At 42.9% G+C, this 23,030-nt stretch overlaps 1 protein-coding gene across 1 annotated transcript in view; it reads left to right on the top strand.

The window, feature by feature from the left end:
• Positions 1-23,030, top strand: part of CD101 (CD101 molecule) — a 35,310-nt gene that overhangs the window by 7,181 nt on the left and 5,099 nt on the right. The window contains exons 4-10 of the mRNA XM_023535408.1: positions 3,109-3,489; positions 4,753-5,169; positions 8,651-9,037; positions 12,477-12,860; positions 13,552-13,956; positions 16,466-16,876; positions 19,325-19,720. Coding sequence (XP_023391176.1) covers positions 3,109-3,489; positions 4,753-5,169; positions 8,651-9,037; positions 12,477-12,860; positions 13,552-13,956; positions 16,466-16,876; positions 19,325-19,720 — 2,781 coding nt within the window. The remainder of the gene's footprint in view (positions 1-3,108; positions 3,490-4,752; positions 5,170-8,650; positions 9,038-12,476; positions 12,861-13,551; positions 13,957-16,465; positions 16,877-19,324; positions 19,721-23,030) is intronic.

Genomic DNA, 23,030 nt, shown 5'->3' with positions numbered 1-23,030 from the left:
TCTTCTTCCTCATAACGGTGACTCTTCCTGGTATCTTTATTTCTGTTAATAGTACCGTTATTCTCCCAGTCACCCTCATAAAACCTGGGTGTCATCTCTGATTTCTTCCTGCCTTCCATCCCTCCATCCACCTCCACTACCTCCAAGCATCCAACACACTGAAAAACTAGATTTTATCACCGCAGGGTGATAAAACCGTCCTTTTCTTTCCATTCTTGTTGCCTTCATCACTTCTCTCCTGGGCTACTATGGTTACCTGATGTCTATTTCTAATTTTCATCATTCTACACACAATTGTCAGGTTAATTTTCCTAAGTCTTTTCAAACATCCTTAGCAGATTCCCCATTGCCTAATCAATCAAGTTCAAACATTTAATCATGATAGTCAAGTCCTTCCTGCTCTGGACCCACATTTCCTATTCAGTCTTACCTTCTCCTATTAATCTTCATGCCACTCTTCCTTTCATCGAACTGATTACTCCCTGTTTTCTGAACAAGTCTTTAGATTCCTATTCATACAGTCTTGTCACGAAGTCCCCTCACCACAGAGGCCCTGTCTCCCCACTTAAATTGTCATAATCTTCCCAGTTCTTCCAAGTTCATTTCTAATACTCTCTCTCTCATAAACGTGACCCGTTTCCCTCCCCTCAGGAATGGCATCTCCCCTTCATTCAAATTCCTCAGAGCATTTTTATCGTATCTCTCTAGGAGAACTATCATTCCTTTTTGAATGAATTATAAAATCTAGAAGTCAGAGATTATCCCAAACCCATCTTTGTATCTTGGTTCCTGACGCATCAGAAATACCATAAGTGGTTGAATTAATATTTATTGAATTGGCCAAAAAAAAAAAAAAAATGAAGTGCTAGTTTTCACAGTAAAACGTTTCAAAGGTGGTACCCATCTCTCTGAAAAGTTATGGAAAAATGTCGAAGTGTTGCTTTGCTACGAAAAATAACATGGAAATATGCCCTGATATAAACAGGTTGGTGGTACCTCAGAAACCACATTTGTATCATGAAATATAACACCTAAGAAAAGTTAATAAAAATTAATGCACAATTTGACCAATAAGTAAAAGGTAAAAGCCACCCAGGTCAAGGAGAACATTGCCAGGACCCTACAGCACCCATCCACCTGCCATGCGTCCCATGCAAAACACAACCCTCCCTCACGTGCAGTCACTTTTCTGATGGGCGTGGTCGCCACTCCTAGCTTTTCTCTTTTTTTAATGTCCTTACCCCCTTGTTTGCATCACTAAACAACACAGTATAGTTTTGTCTGTTTTACAACTATAAAGAGTAGAATCGTTCTGTGAATAGTCAAAAAGATTAAAAAATATTTGCATCTTCTGTTAAACACGGCCATCCGTAGAATTTCAACTCACGTTTCATCCACTTTCATTTCTGTATAATATTCCATTTTATGAGTGGACCAGAGTTCGTCTGCCCTCCTGTTGATGGACATATGGGTGCTCTCTAGTGTGGGGCCATGATGAACAGCATGCTATGGAGAGTCTCTCACGCGTAGCCTGGCAGACAGTACATGCTTTTCTCAAAGGTCTATGTATAAGCCTGGCTGGCGTTGCTGAAAATGTTTTGAACTTCCTCTATAGTATAATTATTTGGTAAGTAATAATTACAATTTTTCTTAGATGGTCTAACTTCTCTTCTTAGGCATAATTCAAATATATTAATTGGGATTTATGAATGAATTAGTATGTTTTAAATTATTACTAGAAATGTGTGTGGTTGGTTGATTAGTTGGTTGGTTGATTTTCAGTTTGGCATTGAACATGCACATGCCATTTTAATTGTCTGCATCAGGTGGCTGGCTACTTACCGTTTCTGCCCGTTTTTCTTTGTCGGCCCCCTTCCATGAGAATCGTCCGCATTCCAGAATTCCTGTACTTGGACTCACCACGGTCTCTATAATGTCATTTCCCCTTTCTCTCACTTTTTTTTCACTCCTGCCTTTTTTTGCTCTTTGTCCTGGAGAGTCACAAAATTCCGTAGACGTGCTGCTTCTTCACACCTTCTTCTGAACGTCATTCTGTTAACCCCTTCACACCAGTAGTCATTCCCTGGTGGATTCTGCAGATGTCTTTCTGCCCCGTGTTCCCCTTCCACTGGCCCTCAGTCCCCAGTGAAAGATTGAGTTCACCTTTGTGGCATCTCTGTCTTTTTTTTTCATTGTTCTTTCCGTAACGCAAAATAAACTAGCTTTTAATATTAACATAATAAATCAACGCATACGTTTTCATTTCTGAAAAATGCTCGGTTTTGAAAGTGTGGACGGCAGAGGGAATGTTACCATTTAAAATAATGTTTTTTTTTTTTCCTTTAAATCTAATGCCTGAGATTTGTCCCAATAGGAAACATTCCATAGTGTCTCAACTGAAATTTTGGGGTAAGAGAAGAACTAAAATAAATTTTGATTCCAGATCCTACTGGGCTTGACAGCCATCTTTGTGATGCTTTTCAATAAAGCTGTAGTGGCTCTATGAAAAAAAAAAAATTACAAAACAAAAGAAATCTCCGCAGTATAGAAATGAAGTGCTGCTGTCTCTCCTGGTGCTAATTTTAACTAGTCTTGCATTAGACTTGGCCAGGTGCTTCAGATGGTTTCAACCAACCAGCAAGAAAAAACATGGGGCCATGGGCAGCGCTGTTGACTTTGCTTCTACGTAGAAGCAGCCACTTCTACGAGAACAGGTGCCTAGGAATTTGAGGCTTGGGAAGTGTATGCTGAATTTCTCCATAAAATAATGTAAAGTGAATTATCATACATTGTATTTACTTTAAAATCAGTTCACTTAGATAAGCACTTAAGCTTCATGGTAGGGACTCTGATACTCTGATGAAACTAAACTTGTTTTCAAGAGACTAGAGATCACGATGGAAGTTGAAGTTATAAAAGAATAATTAACTCATCAAGCCATTCCACTGCTCCTCAGCCTGAAGGTGTTGAACGTTTGAGTTGATTATAGCTAATAACCTGAGATCTCATTTAGTCGAATTGTAATACAGGGAGCTACATAAGGCGGCACTTTGGGAAATAGAGCACTAATCTATTTTTATTCCCCCCTTTCTTTCTCCTCCTTGCAAGCTAAGCTCAGCATTGGCCAGAGAGAAGTCACAGTTCAGAAAGGACCACTGTTTAGAGCTGAAGGTTACCCTGTCAGCATTGGCTGCAATGTAACTGGCCACAAGGGACCTTCCGAGCAGCATTTCCAGTGGTCTGTTTACCTGCTGACAGGCCCGACCCAAGAAGTCCAGATCATCAGCACTAAAGATGCCACGTTCTCTTACGTGATGTATGCGCCGCGGGTACGAAGCAGAGAAATCTACGTGGAGAGGGTCCAGGGCAGCGCGGTCTTTTTGCACATCTCAAAGCTCCAGATGAAGGATTCTGGCGAGTATGAGTGTCACACACCGAATACTGATGGAAGATACTACGGGATTTACAGTGCAAAGACTACCCTGATTGGTGAGCTGATTGCCTGTCTCTGCTAGCCAGCCAGAGAAGCCAGAGCCTCCATTATCACAATGCCCTGTATTGTGACACGGCTTTATATTGTGCTGTTTGCTTTGATGAAAGAGCCCAGGTACCCCTCTGGATATTTTGGAGATTTGTCACAAATAGGTATCTCATATTCTCCAAAACTCTCAATTCATTTTTCCAATCAACTTTGCCCCGGAGACTGAGATCATGTGTGGTCTTCTCAAAGCCTCGCCCATAGCTAATCTTAGCTTGATAAGAGCATCAGACAAAGCTTTGGGCGATCTCCCCATGTTAGGTCTCCTCGTGGAGGCAGAACATTAACTTGATAAGAGATCTGGTGTTAGAAGTCATTAATTTATTTTCAAACTACTGTTCTCCAGCGTATTTACCGAAAGGGGGACAGTCATCGTTCTTGCCATTCCCATTTTGTCCCTTTGCCCGGGACATCTCAGCACCCCTTTTTCAGCCAAGCAGATGTTCGCTTCAGGACCCAGTTTACCTATTACCTCTCCTGTGAGCCCTGTCCTGACTGTTTCTGGCAGTATTTCCACCTTAGTTTCCTCTCGATGCTCTATTCATACCAGCTTATGTGGTAATTGGCTCCTTCTTCACTCTGAGTTCCAGGAGAAGAGAGTGTTTATCTCAGCCCCTCGCACAGTGGCTAGCTCTGAGTAGCTGCTAAATAAATATTCATCGATTAAGTGTCGCTTTCACATAAGCCGAGGCTGTGTGATTTCCTTTGAGTAAGGAGAGAGTGGTAAGGGAGTCGGATGGTTATCAAAACTTACGTCAGGGTTGCATTTTGGCTCTGAATGATAGATTATAACGGGTTATTTCAGAACTCTGTTTTATACAGGAGCAGGTTAAGGCCCAAGGAAGTGAAGCGACTTGCTCCAGTTCATGTAGTCAAATAGGGACAGATTTAGGATCAGAAACTAGGTCTTCTGGCTCCCAGCGCATTTCCCCTTTAAATACTCTGTGTCTGAGTAGCTATATTGGTTAAAGTCTACACTAAAAATGGAAAGTCAGGGTCAGTACATCAGTGAGCCATCAGCTTTGCTAAATTCCATAGACTGTACGTACATAGATGCTAGTGTTCCCATTGGCAGTGGGGAAAGCATATGGCTAGTGGAAAAGCAACTCAAAGTATGTGCTTTACAGATGGTGGGTCCAGGCGCCATCTTCATCTAAGGAGACTAGTCTGACAGGTACTGAGCCAGTCAATTATCTCCATTCCTTTGCTTCCAGTTATTCCAGATACCCTCTCTGCCACCATGAATTCCCAGACTCTCCATAAGGAGGAAGGTGAGCCATTAGAACTTACCTGTGAGGCTGCCAAAGCCACAGCTCAACATACCCACCTGTCTGTCACCTGGTACCTGATGCGGGATGGAGAAAGAAGTCAGGGCATCAAGATTATTTCCCTCTCCAAAGATTTTATGTTGATCCCTGGGCCTTCGTATACAGAGAGGTTTGCAGCTGGTGATGTGAGGCTCGACAAGCTTGGGGCCTCTACCTTCAGGCTGACCGTAGGGAGCCTGCAGCCCTCAGATCAAGGCCAGCTGTTCTGTGAGGCAACTGAATGGATTCAAGATCCAGATGGAACCTGGACTTCCATCACAAAAAAGCAGACAGATCAAATGAATCTGTGGATCCAGCCAGCAGGTAATTATCTTCTCAAGAAATTCATTAATATGCTCGTTGTGCGTATTTATGGGATAACTTTTTGTTGTTTCCTAATCTTTCGTTGGATCCCCCCAAAAGACGTCATTTAGAAAGCTTGAGTAAATTTTGTTTTTGTCATCTGGGAAGCATAAATTAAAGAAAGACATTAGTTTTGGCCCTGTCCGCGGGAAGCTTTGTACGGGATAAGATCTGTTGAACGGTTAGACAGCCGTGCGTGGGAATAGCTTCGTTACTGTTCTCGCCAGGCTCTGCAGGGAGCCTGAGCCTCAGACATGCGAAATGCTCTGCCTAAGGTCACCCATCTGCTGAGAGGTGGAGCTGACATTTGAAGTCAGGTGTGTCACCACAGACACCTGGGTCTCAGAGTCACTGTAGCTTCCAATGTAAAGTCTCGTCTTAGTGGCGACATTTCCTTCCACCTGGAATGGTGTCACTCTCCTTGATCCACTGGCATTTCCATCAAAGTGAACAGAAAGCCTCAGCTATAATTCCTGGCCTCTCTGCATAGGCTTTGGTCCAGTAAGAGGAGGTCGCTAATACCGTATATGTCCACGCTAACAGCAACGATCCAAGATGGATACCTGAAGTTCTCTCTCTTTCTCTCTCTCTCTTTTTTCTTTTTTTTTTTGGAGAGATTTTATTCTATTCCATTAAAACTTGTCCTGATGGCATTAAGTGTTCAAGTTATACTCAGTGAGTTCAATGGGGACACATCACAGGCGCTTTTCTCCTTCTGTTTTTGCTCTCAATTTTTTAAACGTAAAACGATCTGTATTTTTATTTATTTATTTTGATGGATAAAAACTGTACATGTTTCAGGTGTACAACATGATTTTTTTACAGCATGTTTTGATATACATATGTATTGTGAAATAATTACCACAGTCAAGCTAATTCACATATCCATCACCTTACACAGTTATCGTTTGTGTGTGTGTGTGTGTGAGTGTGTGGTAAGAATGCTTAAGATCTATTCTTTTAGCAAATTTCAAGTGTACAACACAGCGTTATCAACTGTAGTCACCATGCTGTACGTTAGATCTGCATAACTACGTTTGTTCCCTTTGACCAACATCTCCCCATTTCCCCACTCCCTCCAGCCCCTGGCAACCACCATTCTACTCCCTGCTTCTATGAGTTCAGCACTTTTAGATTCCACATATAGGTGAGACCCCGCAGTATTTGTCTTTTGTGTCTGGTTTCTTTCACTTAGCACAATGTCCTCCAGGTTGATCCATTTTGTTGAAAATGGCAGGATTTCCTTTTGTCTTATGACTGGATATTCCATTGTGAATATATATATATATATATATATATATATATATATATTACAGAAACTGTAAAATATATATTTTATATTTTATATTTATATAAATATATAAAAATATATATTACAGAAACTATAATATATATATTTTACAGTTTCTTCATCTATTGACAGACACTTAGGTTGTTTCCATATCCTGCCTATTATGGATAATGGACATGGGAGTGCAGATATCTCTTCAAGGTACTGAGTTCATTTCCTTTGGCTATGTACCCAGAAGTGAGATTGCTAGATTATATGGTAGTTCTATTTTTAATTTTCGAAGAACTTTCATGCTGTTTTCCATAATAGCTGTGCCAATTTACATTCGCACTAATAGTGTGCAAGAGTTCCCTTTTCTCCACATTCTCACCCACATTTGTCTTTGTTTACTAATAGCAATTCTAATAAATGTAGGGTGATACCTCGGGGTTTTAATTTGCATTTCCCTGATGATTAGTGACATCGAGCATCTTTTCATATACTTGTCGGCCATCTATATGTCTTCTTTTGAAGAATGTCAATTCAGGTCCATTGCCCTTTTTTTTTTTTTTTGAATCAGGTAATTGGTTTTTTTGCTATTAAGTTGTATGAGTTCCTTAAATATTTTGGATATTAATCCCTTATCAGATATACAGTTTGCAAATATTTTCTTCCAGTTTGTAGATTGTCTCTTCACTCTGTTGGTTGTTTTGCTGTGCAGAAGTTTTTTAGTTTGGTACATTCTCACTTGTCTATTTTTGCTTTTGTTGTCTATGATTTTAAGGGGTCAAAAAAAAACCATTGTCCGAACTAATGTCAAGGAACTTTTCTCTTTTCTTCTAGTAGTTTTACAGTTTCGAGTCTTATGTTTAAATCTTTACTACATTTTGAGTTGATTTTTTCTATATGGTGTGAAATAAGGATCCAACTTCATTCTTCTGAATGTGACTATGCAGTTTTCTCAATACCAATTATTGAAGAGACTATTTTTTCCCCATCGTGTGTCTTTGGCACTCTTAACAAAGATCCATTGACATAGATGTATGAATTTATTTCTGGACTCATACTGATTTTTATTACTGTAACTTTGTAATATATTTTGAAATCAGTAAGTCTGATACCTCTAGCTTTGTTCTTGCTCAAAATTGCTTTGGCTATTTGTGATTCCATATGAATTTTAGGGTTGTTTTCTCTATTTTGGTTAAAAAAAAAAATGCCATTAGAATTTTAATAGGGATTGCATTGAATCTGTAGATTGCTTTGGGTGGTATGCACAATTTAACACTATTAATTCTATTTCTTAAATTAATGTTTTATAATTTTCAGTATAGAGATCATTCGCCACCTTGGTTAAATTTATTCCTAAATATTTTCTTCTTTTTGGTGCTATTGTAAATACCAATTTTTCTTAAATCTTTTTTTTTCTGATAGCTCGATAGTGTATAGAAATGCAACTGATTTTTTTGTATGTTCATTTTGTATCCTGCAGCTTTACAGAAATCATTTATTAGTTTTAACAGTTGTTTCGGTGAAGTTCGTTGGCAGTTCTACATATCAGATCATGTTATCTGCAAACAGAGATGATTTTACTTCTTTTTTTCTGACCTAGATGCCTTTTATTTCTTTTTTGACTAATTGCTCTGGCCACAACCTTCAGTACTCTGTTGACTAGAGGTGGTGAGAGTGAGCATTCTTGTCTTATTCCTGATCTTAGAGAAAAAGCATTCAGCTTTTCACTGTGAAGAATGATGTTAGCTGTAGACTTGTTATATATCACATGTGCTTTTAACGCAAGAAAATCCCGGTGGATGGTCTCAGCCAAAAAACAGAGTAAGAAATCACAATTTCTAGTAACTCAGCATAGTATAAAATATTTTATATTTTTCACTAAAAAAGATACTTTGCTATATACTTTATATATCTATGTATACATCCTGCTTAATGGGATTACATTCAGAAAACATGTATGCTCTTCTTCCTGTGTGATTTAAGAAATAGTCAAGGGCATTTTTGATTCTAGACTTTTTTTGGTTTACCTACTCCTCGGAACTGAAACCCACTGAAATTCAATGCCTGTATGTACTCTCCTTACAGGGAATATCATCTCTCTCTGTTACTGAAAGGGCAGATGCAGTGGCCTGTCTAAATACCTGCCTTGCTTTTGTTTCCTAGGGAGAGATTTTCAAGTCAACATTACGACTGAGAGCACATTTACTGCAGGAAAACCCTTAGAACTGGTTTGCCTGGTAGTGGGCAGTGGCCGGGACCCTCAGCTTCAGGGCACTTGGTTCTTCAATGGGATTGAAATGGCCGGTATTGATGCTGGTGGAGTTCTGGGCCTGAAAGAAGACTACAAAGAGAGAGCAAGAGAAGGACAAGTCCAGGTTTCAAAGTTAAACCCCAAGGCTTTCTCTCTCAAGATCTTTGCTGCAGGCCCAGAGGATGAAGGCACCTACAGATGTGCTGTGGCAGAGGTGACAAGAACTCAGATGGGCTCCTGGCAGGTGCTTCAGAGAAAGCAGTCACCAGACAGCCATGTGCACCTAAGGAAGCCAGCAGGTATGTGAAGCCGGGACCAGACACAATCCGCCTGCTTTCAGATCCTCTCCTTTATTAGGACAGGGTACCATCAGGGATGCAGCCGAGGTCTCCTGAAGATTCCAATCACATCACTTTGAGGGGAAGTAAAGGAAAGCACCCAAACTAGCTGAAGACCTGAGTCCCATTCTTGAACCATTAAATGAGTCAAGACCATGGAAATACCACTTTACTTCTCTAAATCTCGGCTTCCTCAAATGTAAAATAATGACATACGATTAGATTGCCCTTAAATCCCTTCTTTGATTCTATTTGCTGTTAGTCTTAATTTTTATACATTGGATTTTTTCTCCAAGCAGAGAACACCTTTAGTAACGAAGCCCTCTCTCTGTCTTTTTTTGTTGTGTGTGTGTGATTTGAGTCAGTTAAGAGGAAAGTGCTTCACTTTGCCTCCTTCCTGGGGAATGAACACCCACATTACACACCCACACTGTTCTGACAGTCTTCAGATGCCTCGTGTCTATCCTCTAGTATCTTAACTTGATACAGGCGATGATCCTAGGTTTTAATGCTGCATCCAAGTGTGACTCAGAGCAAGGAATGAAGAAGGAAATGATATTGGGCAGACTCTTTTCTCTACATTTCGCTGTGACGTGGTGAGACGCCTGTCCAAATGGGTCTGAATATCTGTAGGTGTGAAACTGGAGAAGCCACTGGGCTCTCATGGAGTTTATGAAGGTTGAATGACCCAAAACATGTTGGAATAATCAGTGCTTTATGTGGGGCGAGAAAACAGACAAATCCACAACTAATACAGTCATCTCTAGGTCTCTGCGGGGTATAGGTTTCAGGACCCAGTGTGGATGCCACAATCTGCGGATTCAAGTTCCTTATATAAAATGGCGTAGTGTTTGCATATAACCTATGCATATCCTATATACTTTAAATCATCTCTAGATTGCTTATAATACCTAATACAATGGAAATGCTATATAAATTGTATCATTTTATTGTTGTTATACTGTATCGTTTAGGGAGTAATGACAAGAAAAAGAAGGCTGTGCATGTTCAGCACAGATGCAACCATCTTAGGCCTAACCACACGGTACATCTCAGCAACCATGCAACTTCTCTCTTTTGGAGTATTTTCAGTAGGTCAGTGAATCAGTAGATGTGGAATCATGGATATGGAAGACTGACTGTATTAGGATTTTCTGGGCTGAGTATTAAATTCAGTCTAGAAAGATTAATTTACGCAAAAGGAAAAACAAAACAAAAGAAAAAAAACACAAATTAAAAATAAAGATATCCTTGTGTTACTTTCTGATTGGAAGCATCTCCAAAGAGAAATAAATTTTCCTTCCGTCTCTTCTTCATCTCCCCGTTTGCTAGGAATGACGACGCGGAAGCTTTGGCCTAGAGTGGCAAGCCAGGAAGTGCACTGGTGTTACTTTTCACACTAAATATTTGGCCTAACTTTCTAGGAATCAGGAAGAGCTATGTAGGCAGTTTACGTATTTACACAGAGCTAAATCTCTGCTTTGTGCATCTCAAATCTCCCCGGGAAAACGTATCTATGACCTTTCTTAAACCCAGTATGTGGGAATTTGTACCAAAGGGACCTAACGATGTGTTCGTTTCATGATGCATAGATCATAAGGGTTGGGGGGTCTTCCAAAGCTAAAAATAGTCCTTCATGTAGGCTGAAGTCCAAACTGGGTCTAATATGTAGGAATGGAAAAGGTTATTAGAAAATTTATTAAGGATTCTCTTGTGCGTTCAGTTTTGAAAGTCAAATCATTACTTGAAATATGAGCAGAGTTTTATCATTCTATTTTATTTTAAACAAAACATTCTATTTTATTTTAAACAAAAGGGGGTACACTCACTGTGAATGTGTAACTTACCCACACTTAGTAAGCTTTTTACTTCTTACCAAGAGGCAGTAATGACCACAATGAACTAAGAAAAGTTCTTTCTTTAAAAAAAAAAAAAATTGATGTTAGTTAAAACTGATCATAATGGTTATATTAGAGTAGTAAGATTCTGAGTAATATTTATCTCTCTAATTTCTAAGCTTTAGTTATGAATCTATTTTTAACTCAAAAAAATTTAAGTATAATCATGCCTCTAATACCCAAAATTTGGAAGCGGATTTGCATATATATTATTTGTGCACATTAACCTTCATTCAGCCTTTGCAACTTATATACATAGATACATAAAACAGTAGAAGACTGAACTCCTTCCTCACTCAGCAGGGAAGAACAATTTGCACATTCATTTAGATCCTATTTAGATTGCTAATGCCAGTTCTATTTTGTTTTTCTCTTTTGGCTTTGAACTACCTCTGCTTTCAGGAAATGCCTATTATTACATACTAATGCTAATAGCTGACCTTTACTGGGTACTTATTCTTGCCAGCCAGGCCAAGCCCTTTACATGTGCCTGCCATTCATTTAGTCCTCTCAACAGTGAGATAAGGTGGGTGCTCTTATTACCTCTGTATTTACAGGAAAGAAAATTGAGGCTCAGAGAGGTCAACTATGTTGCCTAAGATAATTCTGGCTCCAGGGACCTTGGCCTTAAGCATGAAGCTGGGCTGCTTCAGGTGTATAAGCACCTGAAATATCTTTGCATTGCTCACAAAGCACTCAGGACAAAGCCTTGCACAGGAAGTGTTTGTTGAATGAATGTCTGCATTTCTACGCATCTTGAATTTCCCATCTGGGAACCAGATTTACATTTATTGTTTTACACTGTAGTTCGGATGAAAGAAGGATCTTCGCTCAGGCAACATACATACATACACACACACACACACACACACACACACACACACACACACACCAAACATACATACATACATCATGCATGCATGCATACATACAGACAATTTGAAAAAAAGAAATATGCATACACGGCATATTTTCCCCCAAGTAATTGCTTTTAATGGTAATATTGTGAACCGAAATCTAGTTAACAATACTCCTTACCTGTTCGAAACACTTACTAATTAGGGAAAGATAAGTGGGGAGTGGAAGGTCATTCTGAACTGTGAAAATCTGAATTCCCAAAAACTAAAAGTTTAGTAAACACGCTGCATTACTTTGAGAATCATACGCTCACCCTAACTCATCTAACAAAATATTGCCAGATGTTTTCCCGACTGGGTGTTCTTAAGGAAGGGCTGATTTAACAAATCACTAAAAATAAGGGCAAACTGTAAATTGCTTAAGTGTAAATAGGTTCTCCCGATGTTCTTTCTGCTGTCTTGTTTCTACTGTTTAAGTGTTTAGCAAGTCTTCCCCACCCCCACCCCCACCCCAGGGGTGGTGTAGGAGTAAACAGACTAATTTGTCACAAATTAGTCAATTTCTAATTAATGAGCTCTCACTGTGTTTTAGAAAATTTTTCATTTACTTGAAATGCTTTTTCCTTCTAAATCTATAATCCACAGCAAGAAGCGTGGTCATGTCTACTAGGAACAAACAGCATGTAGTGTGGGAAGGGGAAGCACTAACCCTTCTCTGCAAGGCAGACGGAGCTGAAAGCCTCCTGTCTGTGAACTGGTGGCACGTTCCACAGGACCAGACGCAGCCAGAGTTTGTGGCCGGCATGAAGCAGGATGGCACCGTGCAACTGAGTGACTCCTACGGGGAACTCAACAATCACGGCAATGCAAGGCTGGAGAAGACGGACTGGGGCACTTTCCAGCTGGAGATCCCCTCCACCAGTGTTACAGACAGCGGGACATACGAGTGCAGAGTGTCTGAGAGGACCCGGAACCAGGCCGGAGATCTGAGCTGGACTCAGAAGATAGCGGTCACTGTGAAATCTCTGCGTAAGTGTCAGTGAAATCCTTTTCTTAACTCGCACATCACCAGCACTGTTCTTTTGCTGTGGAATGCAGTGGAATTAGATGGCGTGTCATCCCGAATCCCCTAGTTATGGTATATGTACCCCAGAACACAGAGCATAGTCTCTGGCTACCATGTCTGTTAACGAATCTCTAAAGTTCACTCATCTTTAGGGCGTAACATGTAAGTTGTCTTTCAAGGCTGAAAACAAAATCCTATGAATTGGAGTAGACTTATAGAAGAGATGCTGAGTGAGACTGAGCCTCATACACTCGGGCTTTTGACAGCTGCAGCTCTGGGCTTACAGAGCCTCTCTAGCATGTGCAAGAGTGTGTGGAAGCTGAGTGGGGGCAAGGGAAGGAGGCCAGCGCTGGGCTGTGGAGCGCTCCCCCAACTCGGCAGCAGCTGTTCAAGCAGCAGACTGGAGAAACACTGCCTGTTTGTTGTCGCTGCTGAGAACACTCTGAGAGGAAGGTCAGCTTTGGAAAATCAAGGTCAGAATTCAGGACGGACTGTACTGTGAATCAACTGCTATCCCCAGCCCCCAATACTTGAGACTCCCAATGTGTGACTGCATGGTTCCACGTGCAGAGGTGGAGACTAGGAAAAGTTGGCAGGACCGTACTTTGGTGTGATAAACATATAAGAAATCGTGTTTCACATTTCTGCCCACAGAATCAAGTTTACAAGTTAGTCTGATGAGCCGTCAACCGCAAGTGAAATTAACCAACACCTTAGACCTGTCCTGCATAGTGGGGGCTGACGACGCTGACCTCAAGGTACCACTCACCGTGACATGGCAGTTCCAGCCGGCTGGGTCCCAAGCCTTTCACCAGCTTATTCGAATCACCCATAATGGCACAATCGAATGGGGCCACTTTCCGTCCCAGTTCCAAAGGAAATCGAAGGTTTCGCAGTCTTCATTTCGTTCTCAACTCCTAATCCACGATGCCACTGAGGAGGAGGCGGGAGTGTATCGGTGTAAAGTGGAAGTTTATGACAGAAATTCCCTACACACAGATGGCCCCATGAGGGCTTCTGCCATCTCTCACCCGCTGCGGATAGCCGTCACTTTACCAGGTAAATCGCCGCTTGAAATTAATCCCTGCTTTAAAAAAATAAAAAAATTTCTTCCACTTTGGATAAGTGATAGAATGAAGGCATAAAATACCTTCTTCCTGTGTTTGTACTGTATAAATAAACCATATATAAGTGACATCCAGAGTCACATTAAGTTAGTATGCACGGCATGGCCATCTTTGCTGTTAAAACATTGAAATACTTCCACACTAAGAATAACTACTATCCATACTCCTCCCCCATCTTCCCAGAAGTCCCCACCAGCCAGCAACTAAAGGGACCACGTGGCACAGCAGGGGCCCTCTGGGGCCAGCTCCAGTAAAGGGGCAGTCTTTCGGACTGATCTCTGCTCATGCCTCACCAGTCATTAAATGTTTGGGCTGTCTCCCCGGTGTATGGATAATATAAATTCCACTCGAGTACACTTATGCACTTACTTTAATATGTCCATGTATAAGGGAGAACTTATGATTATAGCCAAATATAATTTACCTTGTCAGTTGGTAATAGAGCATAGAGGTTAAAAGTAAGACACAACCTGGGCAGAGTGCCACTGTGTGAAGTATCTTTTTTGGTGACTTTCACTCTCTTAGGGCAGAGTGTTCAATAGCCTTTGAAGTCATTTGGATCTGACAAGCGCTGATAACAGCATAGCTTTAAACAAGTCATTTAACCTGTCCAAGCCTAGTTACCTCATCTATAAATTGCTGATGTGCAGTTTAGAGGTGGAGACATATATACTGTGCCTAGTACAGTACCTGACACACAAAGCAGAGGCTCAGACGTTGTCTGAGCTGTCATTCTTCTCTCTGCTGCTGAGCAATATTTTTGGTGATGGTAATGATCCTTGCCGATGAACTCATGACTTTATTTATCCTTTCTGTGGATTTCGAAATTGTTGGTCCAGTCCTTTCTTCTAGAAACTTCTTTTTTCCTTGGCCTCGTGATGCGAGATTTTCTTGGTTTCCGTCCTAACACGCTGAGTGCTCCTTCTCATTCTGTAGTCTCCTGAAGTGGCTTTATTTCTACCCGTGGATTCTACCCATGTGCTGACAACGCCCAAATCCGTTATCCTGAAAGCCTCCTCTTCTGATCACCAGACTCATCTGTGCAACTGCCTCCGAGACAGGTCTACACTCAATGTGTCGAACATAAATGCACCATTTTTATCCCTCCAAAGCTGCTACTCATACATTGTTCTCTATGTGCCCATCACCCACCAGTGACCTATGTGGGAAGCCTGAGTCATCCACAACTCATGTCCAAACTCACATAGCATGGTATGCAAGGTCCTTATTCATTCAGGACATTATGTCCTTCCAGCGTTATCTCCTTCTACTTTCCATCTTGAATTTGAACTCCAGACACACTGAACTACTTGCAGTTCCTCAAATGTTCTTTGTTCTCTCTTACTTTCAAAGTCTTTGTTCGAGTTGCGTCTTTTGTGTGGAATGCCTTAACCCCTTCTCCATCAGACTAATTCCTATGAACCTGAAGACTTAGCTTAGAGACATCTCCTCCAGGAAGCCTCCCCTGACTCCCTTGCTTTGGTTTAGTGGTCGTGGTGTGTGCTTTGATGGCCACTTGTGCATACCTTCATCCCGCTTGGGTGACACAATCCTGTAATCTCTAAGCCTCTGTCCCTGTACTAGTCTCTTCCTCTGGACTGTGAACCCACTGAGGGGAGGTATCCACAGAGTCTGGAATAGTCCGGCACATAACATAGTATGTGCTTAATGGATGCTTATTGAAGGAAGAGCAACATCGATAAGCAGTTACAAAAGCAGAATTAGTAATGTCAGCAAGAAGTTACAATAAGATTTAGAAGCCTGGTTTTATCATTTGTCTTTCCGATGAAGCAGAAAAGCCATTGGGGTTAAAGGGTAGTTGACTCCATATGTATACGATATTCCGCAGTCGAGTGGCTACAAAGAGGCTACCATATTAACAGCCCACGTACAACTTCCTTTTGTTTATCCATGTTTGACGGCTCATACAATCAGACTTTGGCAAATTGTGAACCAAGAGTTCTCTGGATAGCGAACACATGGACAAAGCATTAACAGGGCCACTTCCTCTCCATTCGATTTATAAAACGCTACAAAAGAGAAGATGTCTGTGCTTAAATACGGAAGCACTATCGGATGGGAGAGAGTGGGCTTTTCTAAGTGACACTTGTCCCCTCCCCCATCCCACTCTCCCGGGCAAGGGCAGAACTAGGACCAGTGGAAGGAAGTTACGGAGAGGTAAAACTCAACTTGATATCAGAATGAATTTTCTAGTGGCCGAGCTGTCCGAAGATGGAATGGGCTGCTTTGTCAGACAGTGAGCTGTTCAGAGGCTGAGTGAGTGAGCAGTGAGTAGGCCTGCCGGGGAGGGCATTCACACATCCAGTGGCCGTAGGAGGTATTGCTCTAGTTGACTCCAGTGTCCCTTCTACCTTCAAATTCTGTTTTGTAACAAAATAACAAAAGTCATCGTTTCCATTTTTTTTTTTTTTTTAATTTAGAGAGCAACCTGAAAGTGAATTCAAGCAGTCAAGTCCAAGAGATCCCCATCAACTCCAACACAGACATAGAATGTCACATCTTGTCCCGGTCTACCGGAAACCTTCAATTTGCTGTTACTTGGTACTTCTCTTCCATTTCCACTAATGCACCCTGGCGGAAGATCCTGGAAATGGACCAAACCAACGTTGTAAAATATGGGGATGAATTTCACGCTCCATGGAGAAAACAAAAATTCCACACCGAGAGAGTTTCCCAAGACACGTTTCAGCTACACATTCTGAACGCAGGAGACAGTGATCAGGGCAGATATCGCTGCTCTGTGAAGGAATGGCTCTTGGCTACGAATGGCGCTTGGTACCAGCTTGGAGAAGAGATGTCGGGTCTAACAGAATTGAAACTCAGGCCCACAGGTGAACCTCATGAGCGTATCCTCACGTCTTTCTGTAGGGTTGCCATCTTTTCTTGGGCCGCTGTTCTATGGCGTGATTACTTGAAAGTAAAAAGATGACCTAGAGTCCCAGGAAAAGTGTCCACCTATGCAACGACCGCAGGACCTGGTAGCCCACCAGGGGATGGGGGATCACTGAAGGTGAATCAGTCTGAGGTTTCAGGGAGATTGGACGGGGACAAGAGCCCTTCGATTGGTTTGCTGATCAGCCTGGCAGCTTGGTCTATGCAGCTACCCAGGGTATCGTATCTCCAGCTCTCTGTAATAACAAGCTGTGTCACTCCAGTGAGGCTGTATTGTAATTTGGCAGAGAAAGAGTAATACGAAGCATATTTCTCCTACTGTGAACAGAAACTGTACAACTCTACAGGGAAGTGTGGAGAAATTGCTTTTCAACATTTGGCTGCCTAAACAGAAGGCGAAGAAGAGTAGTTAACCATTGGAATGGCTTACAGAGAGGGTCTCCTTTTCCTCAGGAGATCTTTAAAAATGGAGTAGAGGTTCCATCCACTTGCATTGGTCTAAGCGTGCTGAGATCGAAATGTGGGCAGGGCTGAGAAGATCTCTCGGCCTTCGTTAGGTCACCTCTAATGTTGATTAAAATTAAATGAATGTCATGGCTAAGGTTTGGGAACTGGATGAGATCCAGTAGCACAATGCAGATGAGTTAGTTTGGCACTTAAAATTCTCAGTTCGATGTAACATCAAAAACAAGATTGTAATGAGCATTACCGTGTGTTAAGCAGTTAGGATCACAAAGACAGCTCTTGCCTTAAGGAGCTCGCGGTCTGTTGGGGCAGCAGGGAGCCCTCTGCTTCTCCTTTGCCACATTCTTCAGGCCCTTCTTTCTCTCTGGGCTAAAGGTGGGTGTTCTCAAGGGAACCAGATCCTGGGCCCATTTCTCTTCTTATTCTGTTTTCTTCAGAATTTCTCAAACACTGCCTCGATTTCCCCTATCACCTTTGATGAAATAGCTCTAGGTCTTTATTCTTAGCCCCGATCTCCTGAGCTCAGGTCTTTCTACCCAACTGCCTGTCGGACATTCCTACCTGGAGGCCTGAGAGTCCCTGCCGCTCAGCACGTCCCCAGTCGCGTTTGTCCTCCCTGCCATCCTGCCAGTCTCATGCACACTTGCACACGCTCCGTCTGTGTGGCGGGCTCCCCTTCCTCCCAGTTGTCCTCGCCAAATCCCGCCCGTGTCGAAGCCACTCCGGAGCCCGAGCCAGCGCTTCTCTTTCAGAAAAGGGGGCTCAGCATTGGCCGGTCTTTTCATGTATCAAGAAAGCGCTTAACATTTTTTCTTGGTGACATCGTTCCATTTGAGAATGCTCACAACGAATTCAAAGTCTTTTACTATCCTGAGAGTGTCAGACGAAACACATCCAGGTGTGGCTGTCTGCAGGTAACCTGCTGAGTGCACCAGTGGAGAGTTAAGGAATTGGCCCCAGGGAAAGACACTGAGAGGGACTGGTAGAAGGGACATCTGAAATTCAAAGAGGAGAAGTTTTGTTGAAGAAAATGGACTTCAGTGACAAAAACCAGAGACAGGAAAAAAAAAAAAAAAGACTAGAGGGTCTCTTGAGCAGGGAAATTGGGCCCTTAATGCAAACATTGGCCAAAGTGTAGTGGGGAGATCGGAAGGCTGATTGCTCTAAAGCAGGGAGTAATTTGAGATGAGGAAGTAGATAAATATTAGTTTATCACGTAAGCTAATATTTTACATGCTTTGCTATAAAGGGAAACAGAGAGTAAAGACAATAACTAAAAAATGTAGGCTCAGACAAAGTTGTTCTTTTAAGGTAAAAAGATTAATAAATGCGTTTGTAGTGGAGCTGAAAATTCAGTGCATACTATAAATTCTTTATTTTGTTTGTAACTACTCTTGGCCTTCATTCCAGTCCTCACCTGCTGGTTAGCAGGGAAATTTTTTTTTAAGTAAATGTCAAAATCTGTTTAGAACAAGTCAAATCCAATCATTTACATCGTCTCCTTGAGCGGTGGTGTTCTAACACTTGTGTAAAAATGTTCAGTCTCTCGGACAGCCTCCTCCTTCCGGCGTGTGGGAGGAGGGTGATTTGCTAAAACTGAGGGGCAGTGGTGGGACACAGGACTTGAGAAGAAGGCCGGAAGTATGGAGCGATCCCCCCGGGAAATAGAAGAGCGAGGGGCGGAGCGCCCTCCAAAGCTGGGTGGTTTTCAGTGTCAGGTCCAGCAGACAAGAGGTAGGGCTAAGAGAGAGAAGTGGCTGGTTTGCTTCATAGCAGAGAATGTTCTAGCAACTATAGAAGAAGGATAGGGGTCAAAGGAAAGTGTTAAAGATGAAGCACTTGATATAATCTAAAGATTTTAAGATGGCATCTCCTCAAAAAGCCCATGCTCTTCTCTAACGTACTGCCATTTTATTTCCTAGGAAGTAAAGTACGTGTCTCCAGAGTGTCCTGGTCAGAAAATGCTACCGAGCACAGAGAGGCGACCATCCACTGCAGCCTAGAGAGCCCAGGTGGCTCAGCCTCCCTGTTCTCTGTGACATGGTACCGGAACGGAGAAAACTCTGGAAGCAAAATGCTGGTGCACCTGCAGCAGGATGGCTTGCTGGAGTATGGCGACGAGAGGCTCAGGAGTCCCCTGCACTGTTACCGCTCATCCCCCACAGACTTCGTCCTGAAGCTTCATCGGGTGGAGATGGAGGACGCTGGAATGTACTGGTGCAAGGTGGTGGAGTGGCAGCTCCATGGCACCCCCGGCAAGTGGGTCAGCCAAGCCTCAGACGAGTCACAGCATGTGGCGCTCACGGTGCTGCCATCAGGTAACCAGGGGTTAGTTAAGTGGCCGTGGCTCGTACTCGGAACATTTGTCTCCCCTCTTGGGCTTTTCCTCCCAGCTATGTTTTGCTCCTTCTTCAGGCTGAAAACAATTTCAGACGCTCTAAGGAAACGACTTGCCATTTGTCTCAATAGTAATTCCTTTGGGCAGACAAGGTCTATGTGAGGTGATGGCACAGACGTTGAAATGTCAGGGGCATCTGCTCCCCGCTTCTTCTCCCAAACAAGAAAAGCCATCAACGTTATATCCCTTTACCTAGCCAAATAATGTCTGAAGCAGACAGCCTTACCTCTCGGCTGAATCTTGGACCTTAGAATGTTGCTCTGCAGTGGGAGAGGGAATGAAGGAGAGGGACATGGTGACTTTACATTTGATCTGGTTGAATCAAATGTAAAAAAAAAAAAAAAAGCAGCTACATCTAAATGCTCCTTGAGTCAAAAAAAAAAAAAAAAAGGCAAACAAATGAACAAACAAACCCTTTCTCAAAGAATAAATGCCAAGTCGCTTATCTCTCTGTGTGCTCAGCAAACCACCAGGGCTTTGATATCGAGAGTCATTCAGTGCACCTCTCCTAATTGCACCTTGAGAGGCATCAAAGGAGGAAGTGCATCCTTATAGAGCTTGTTTTCAGGCTCCAGCAAGGAGGGCGGGTCCTGGAAGCCAACGCCAAAAGCTGACCCTTCTCCGTATGGGAAGGTCGGCCTCTTCAGCTGAGTGCACAGCTTCAGGAAGGATATGGAGCAAGAGGCTGTGGAGGGGAAGAGGGTGCCTTGCCAGCCAGCACGGTGCCAAGCACATCACAGGCATTTATTAAGCATTTGTAAATGAAAGCAGAACCTTCTCCAGCCAGACCAGTGAATCTTCACTGGCGATCAGTAAGCTGGCAGATGTTGTAGCCAGCTCATTCTCCGAGCCACTTGCTCCTGGTGGGGTTTAAGGACAAGGTGAGGGGTGAGCTCTACACTAAACTTACAATGGAAAACGGTCATTGGAGAGGCAGAGGTGTGGTCTTCGTTCGTACAGCAGGATGGGTAACAAGAATCAATAAAGATAACATTCCGAGGACACCAGCCAGCTTTGGTGACACTCCTTAGGAGGAAGAGGAAGGGCGTGCCGCCGAGAACATATGGAAGCTTCTCAAAAGTGGGTGCAGGCACAGGCGCAGGCGCCTCCCCGCAGAGCTTCTGGAGCGAAGGTCCTCTGACTGGTTCCCTGGGGGTCCATCATCCTCTTCTGTTCATTCTTTACCAGAATTTTCCTTTCTAGCAGCTTTTCTTCCATTCTAACAATTATAGGAAGTCCCACACTCCGGCACATGCCGTTCCCCTTTTCCCACTGGAATTCCTAGACTCTGTAGAGTTAGCAGTTTTTACAGTAGAATAAATAGATGATAACTGTAAAAAGTATATATTCCGTCACTAAAAAGCACATCTCTGAGACAGACGGGATCCTTCACAGCATGTATATACAGTTGAGCTTTGTAGAATCCTTATAAAACAGGTGTAAAATTTTTAAACAGAGGAACCCTGGAAAGGAAATGTTAAAAATTGATCGGTGTTTGTGTTCTTCTCAACTAAAGAAGCCTGAAGCCTGTGCCATGACGACCTGAGGGTTTTCATTATACTTACAGTTTAGGGCTCCCAACTGAACCCTTGTAATATGGCATCTCGCTTTCTCTGCCTGGATGTCCCTTTCCGGTAGCTGAGGAGGCAGTCTAGGGAGATGGAAAGTTTCAGAGTTAGGAATGAGATAAGCCTAAGCTCAAATCGCAGCTCTTCCACCTACCTGCTAGCTACGAAATCAAAGTAGATAGCACGGCCCGGGCATATTGTAACTGCTCAAAATGTTAACCCCTTGTCCCCTTCTGCCTCCAAATGCGCTGCGTGCACGCACACGCGCACGTACGAACATACGTACGAACATACCTGTATGTGCATCTATGTAACAAAATATTTTAATTTATTCAGTAAGTAACTTGTGAGCTTCTGAGGACACAAAAACCTGTATTGCAGAGCCTATCCCCACAGAGCTCAGAGTCTGGTGGGGCAAGCGAAGTCCAATTTGACAAGTGTCATCAAAGAAGTAATCTCAGGATGCTGTGGCAGGAGGAGAGGCAGGGCTGGGGTGAAGGGCTGGATGGGGAGGGGATCTGGGTAGGTCCCCCAGAATATGGGGCCTAAAAAAAGGAAGAAACGTATCTTGGGAAAAGGAAAGGGGATGCAAGACGATCGTAGAAACTGTGGTACGATGGCAGGAAACGAGGCCAGTGAGATGGGGGAGTACAGACCTCGAATGTGTCATGTGTATAGAGCTGAGGAAGGTGAACTTGATCATGAAAGTTATGGAGTGCCATTGAACGAGTTCAAGCAGGGGAGTGACATCATCAGATTTGCATTTCAGAAAGCTCCCCATAAATCGAGAGGGAGGCAGACTGTTTGAAATTGATCGTAGAGCCCAGGTGACACAAGATGAAGGCTAGAATTAAGGCAGCGCCCGTGAGGGCAGAGAGGAGGACAGGAATTCAGTATTAGGGGGTGAACTCTTAAGGACTTAGAGATGATTAGAGGTATGTGGGGGTGAATGAGCAGAAGGGTGAACATCAGGTTTCTGGCAAAGGTGGATAGTGGGGACATTCACTAAACGAGGTGATACGGGAGAAAGGTCGGAAGCGGGAGATTAGTTCAATTCTGAATAAGTTGGGCTGGAATTGAGTCTGGAGGACCAATAAGTTATCAGGGAGATCTATACAGTAAACACCGGGCCTTTTAGACGAGATCTTTGCCAGAACTGTAGGTTCAAAGTCATCGACGTGTAGCCAGTGATGATGCCCAGGGATGGCCCCCTGGGGTACCCTACCGTTTGTTTGTTTATCGGGAGAGTACAGAACAGCAACCTGTGAAGGAGAATGATGGAGGCACCAAGGAGAACCAGGGTTTGTTGGTAGCACAGAAACCAAAGGTAGAGAGGGGATCGAGAGGGCGGGGAGAGCCGACAGACTCAACTAGTTGTTGCAAGAGGTCAATTGAAATAAGCATAGAAACATATCCACTGGATTTAACGATATAGGGAAATTACCGAAAAGTAATGGGAGAAGTCAGACTGCGTGAGAAAGTGGACACATCAAATACAGATTACACTTTCAGAGCTTTGGTGTAAAGGGAAAGAGATGGCCGTAATGAGTGGCAAGAGGTGGCAGTGAAATTTGCTTTGTTCAGTGTTGGCTGGAAGATGGTAGGGACCTGAGTGCGTTCACATTCTAGAAGGGGAAAAGCCGGCTACCTGAGTCTCTTAGC

The sequence above is a fragment of the Pteropus vampyrus genome, unplaced genomic scaffold, assembly GCF_000151845.1.
Source record: "Pteropus vampyrus isolate Shadow unplaced genomic scaffold, Pvam_2.0 Scaffold6, whole genome shotgun sequence".
Classification (NCBI taxonomy): domain Eukaryota; kingdom Metazoa; phylum Chordata; class Mammalia; order Chiroptera; family Pteropodidae; genus Pteropus; species Pteropus vampyrus.
The sequence above is the reverse complement of the archived record's forward strand: the minus strand, read 5'-3'. Positions and strand labels throughout refer to the sequence as shown.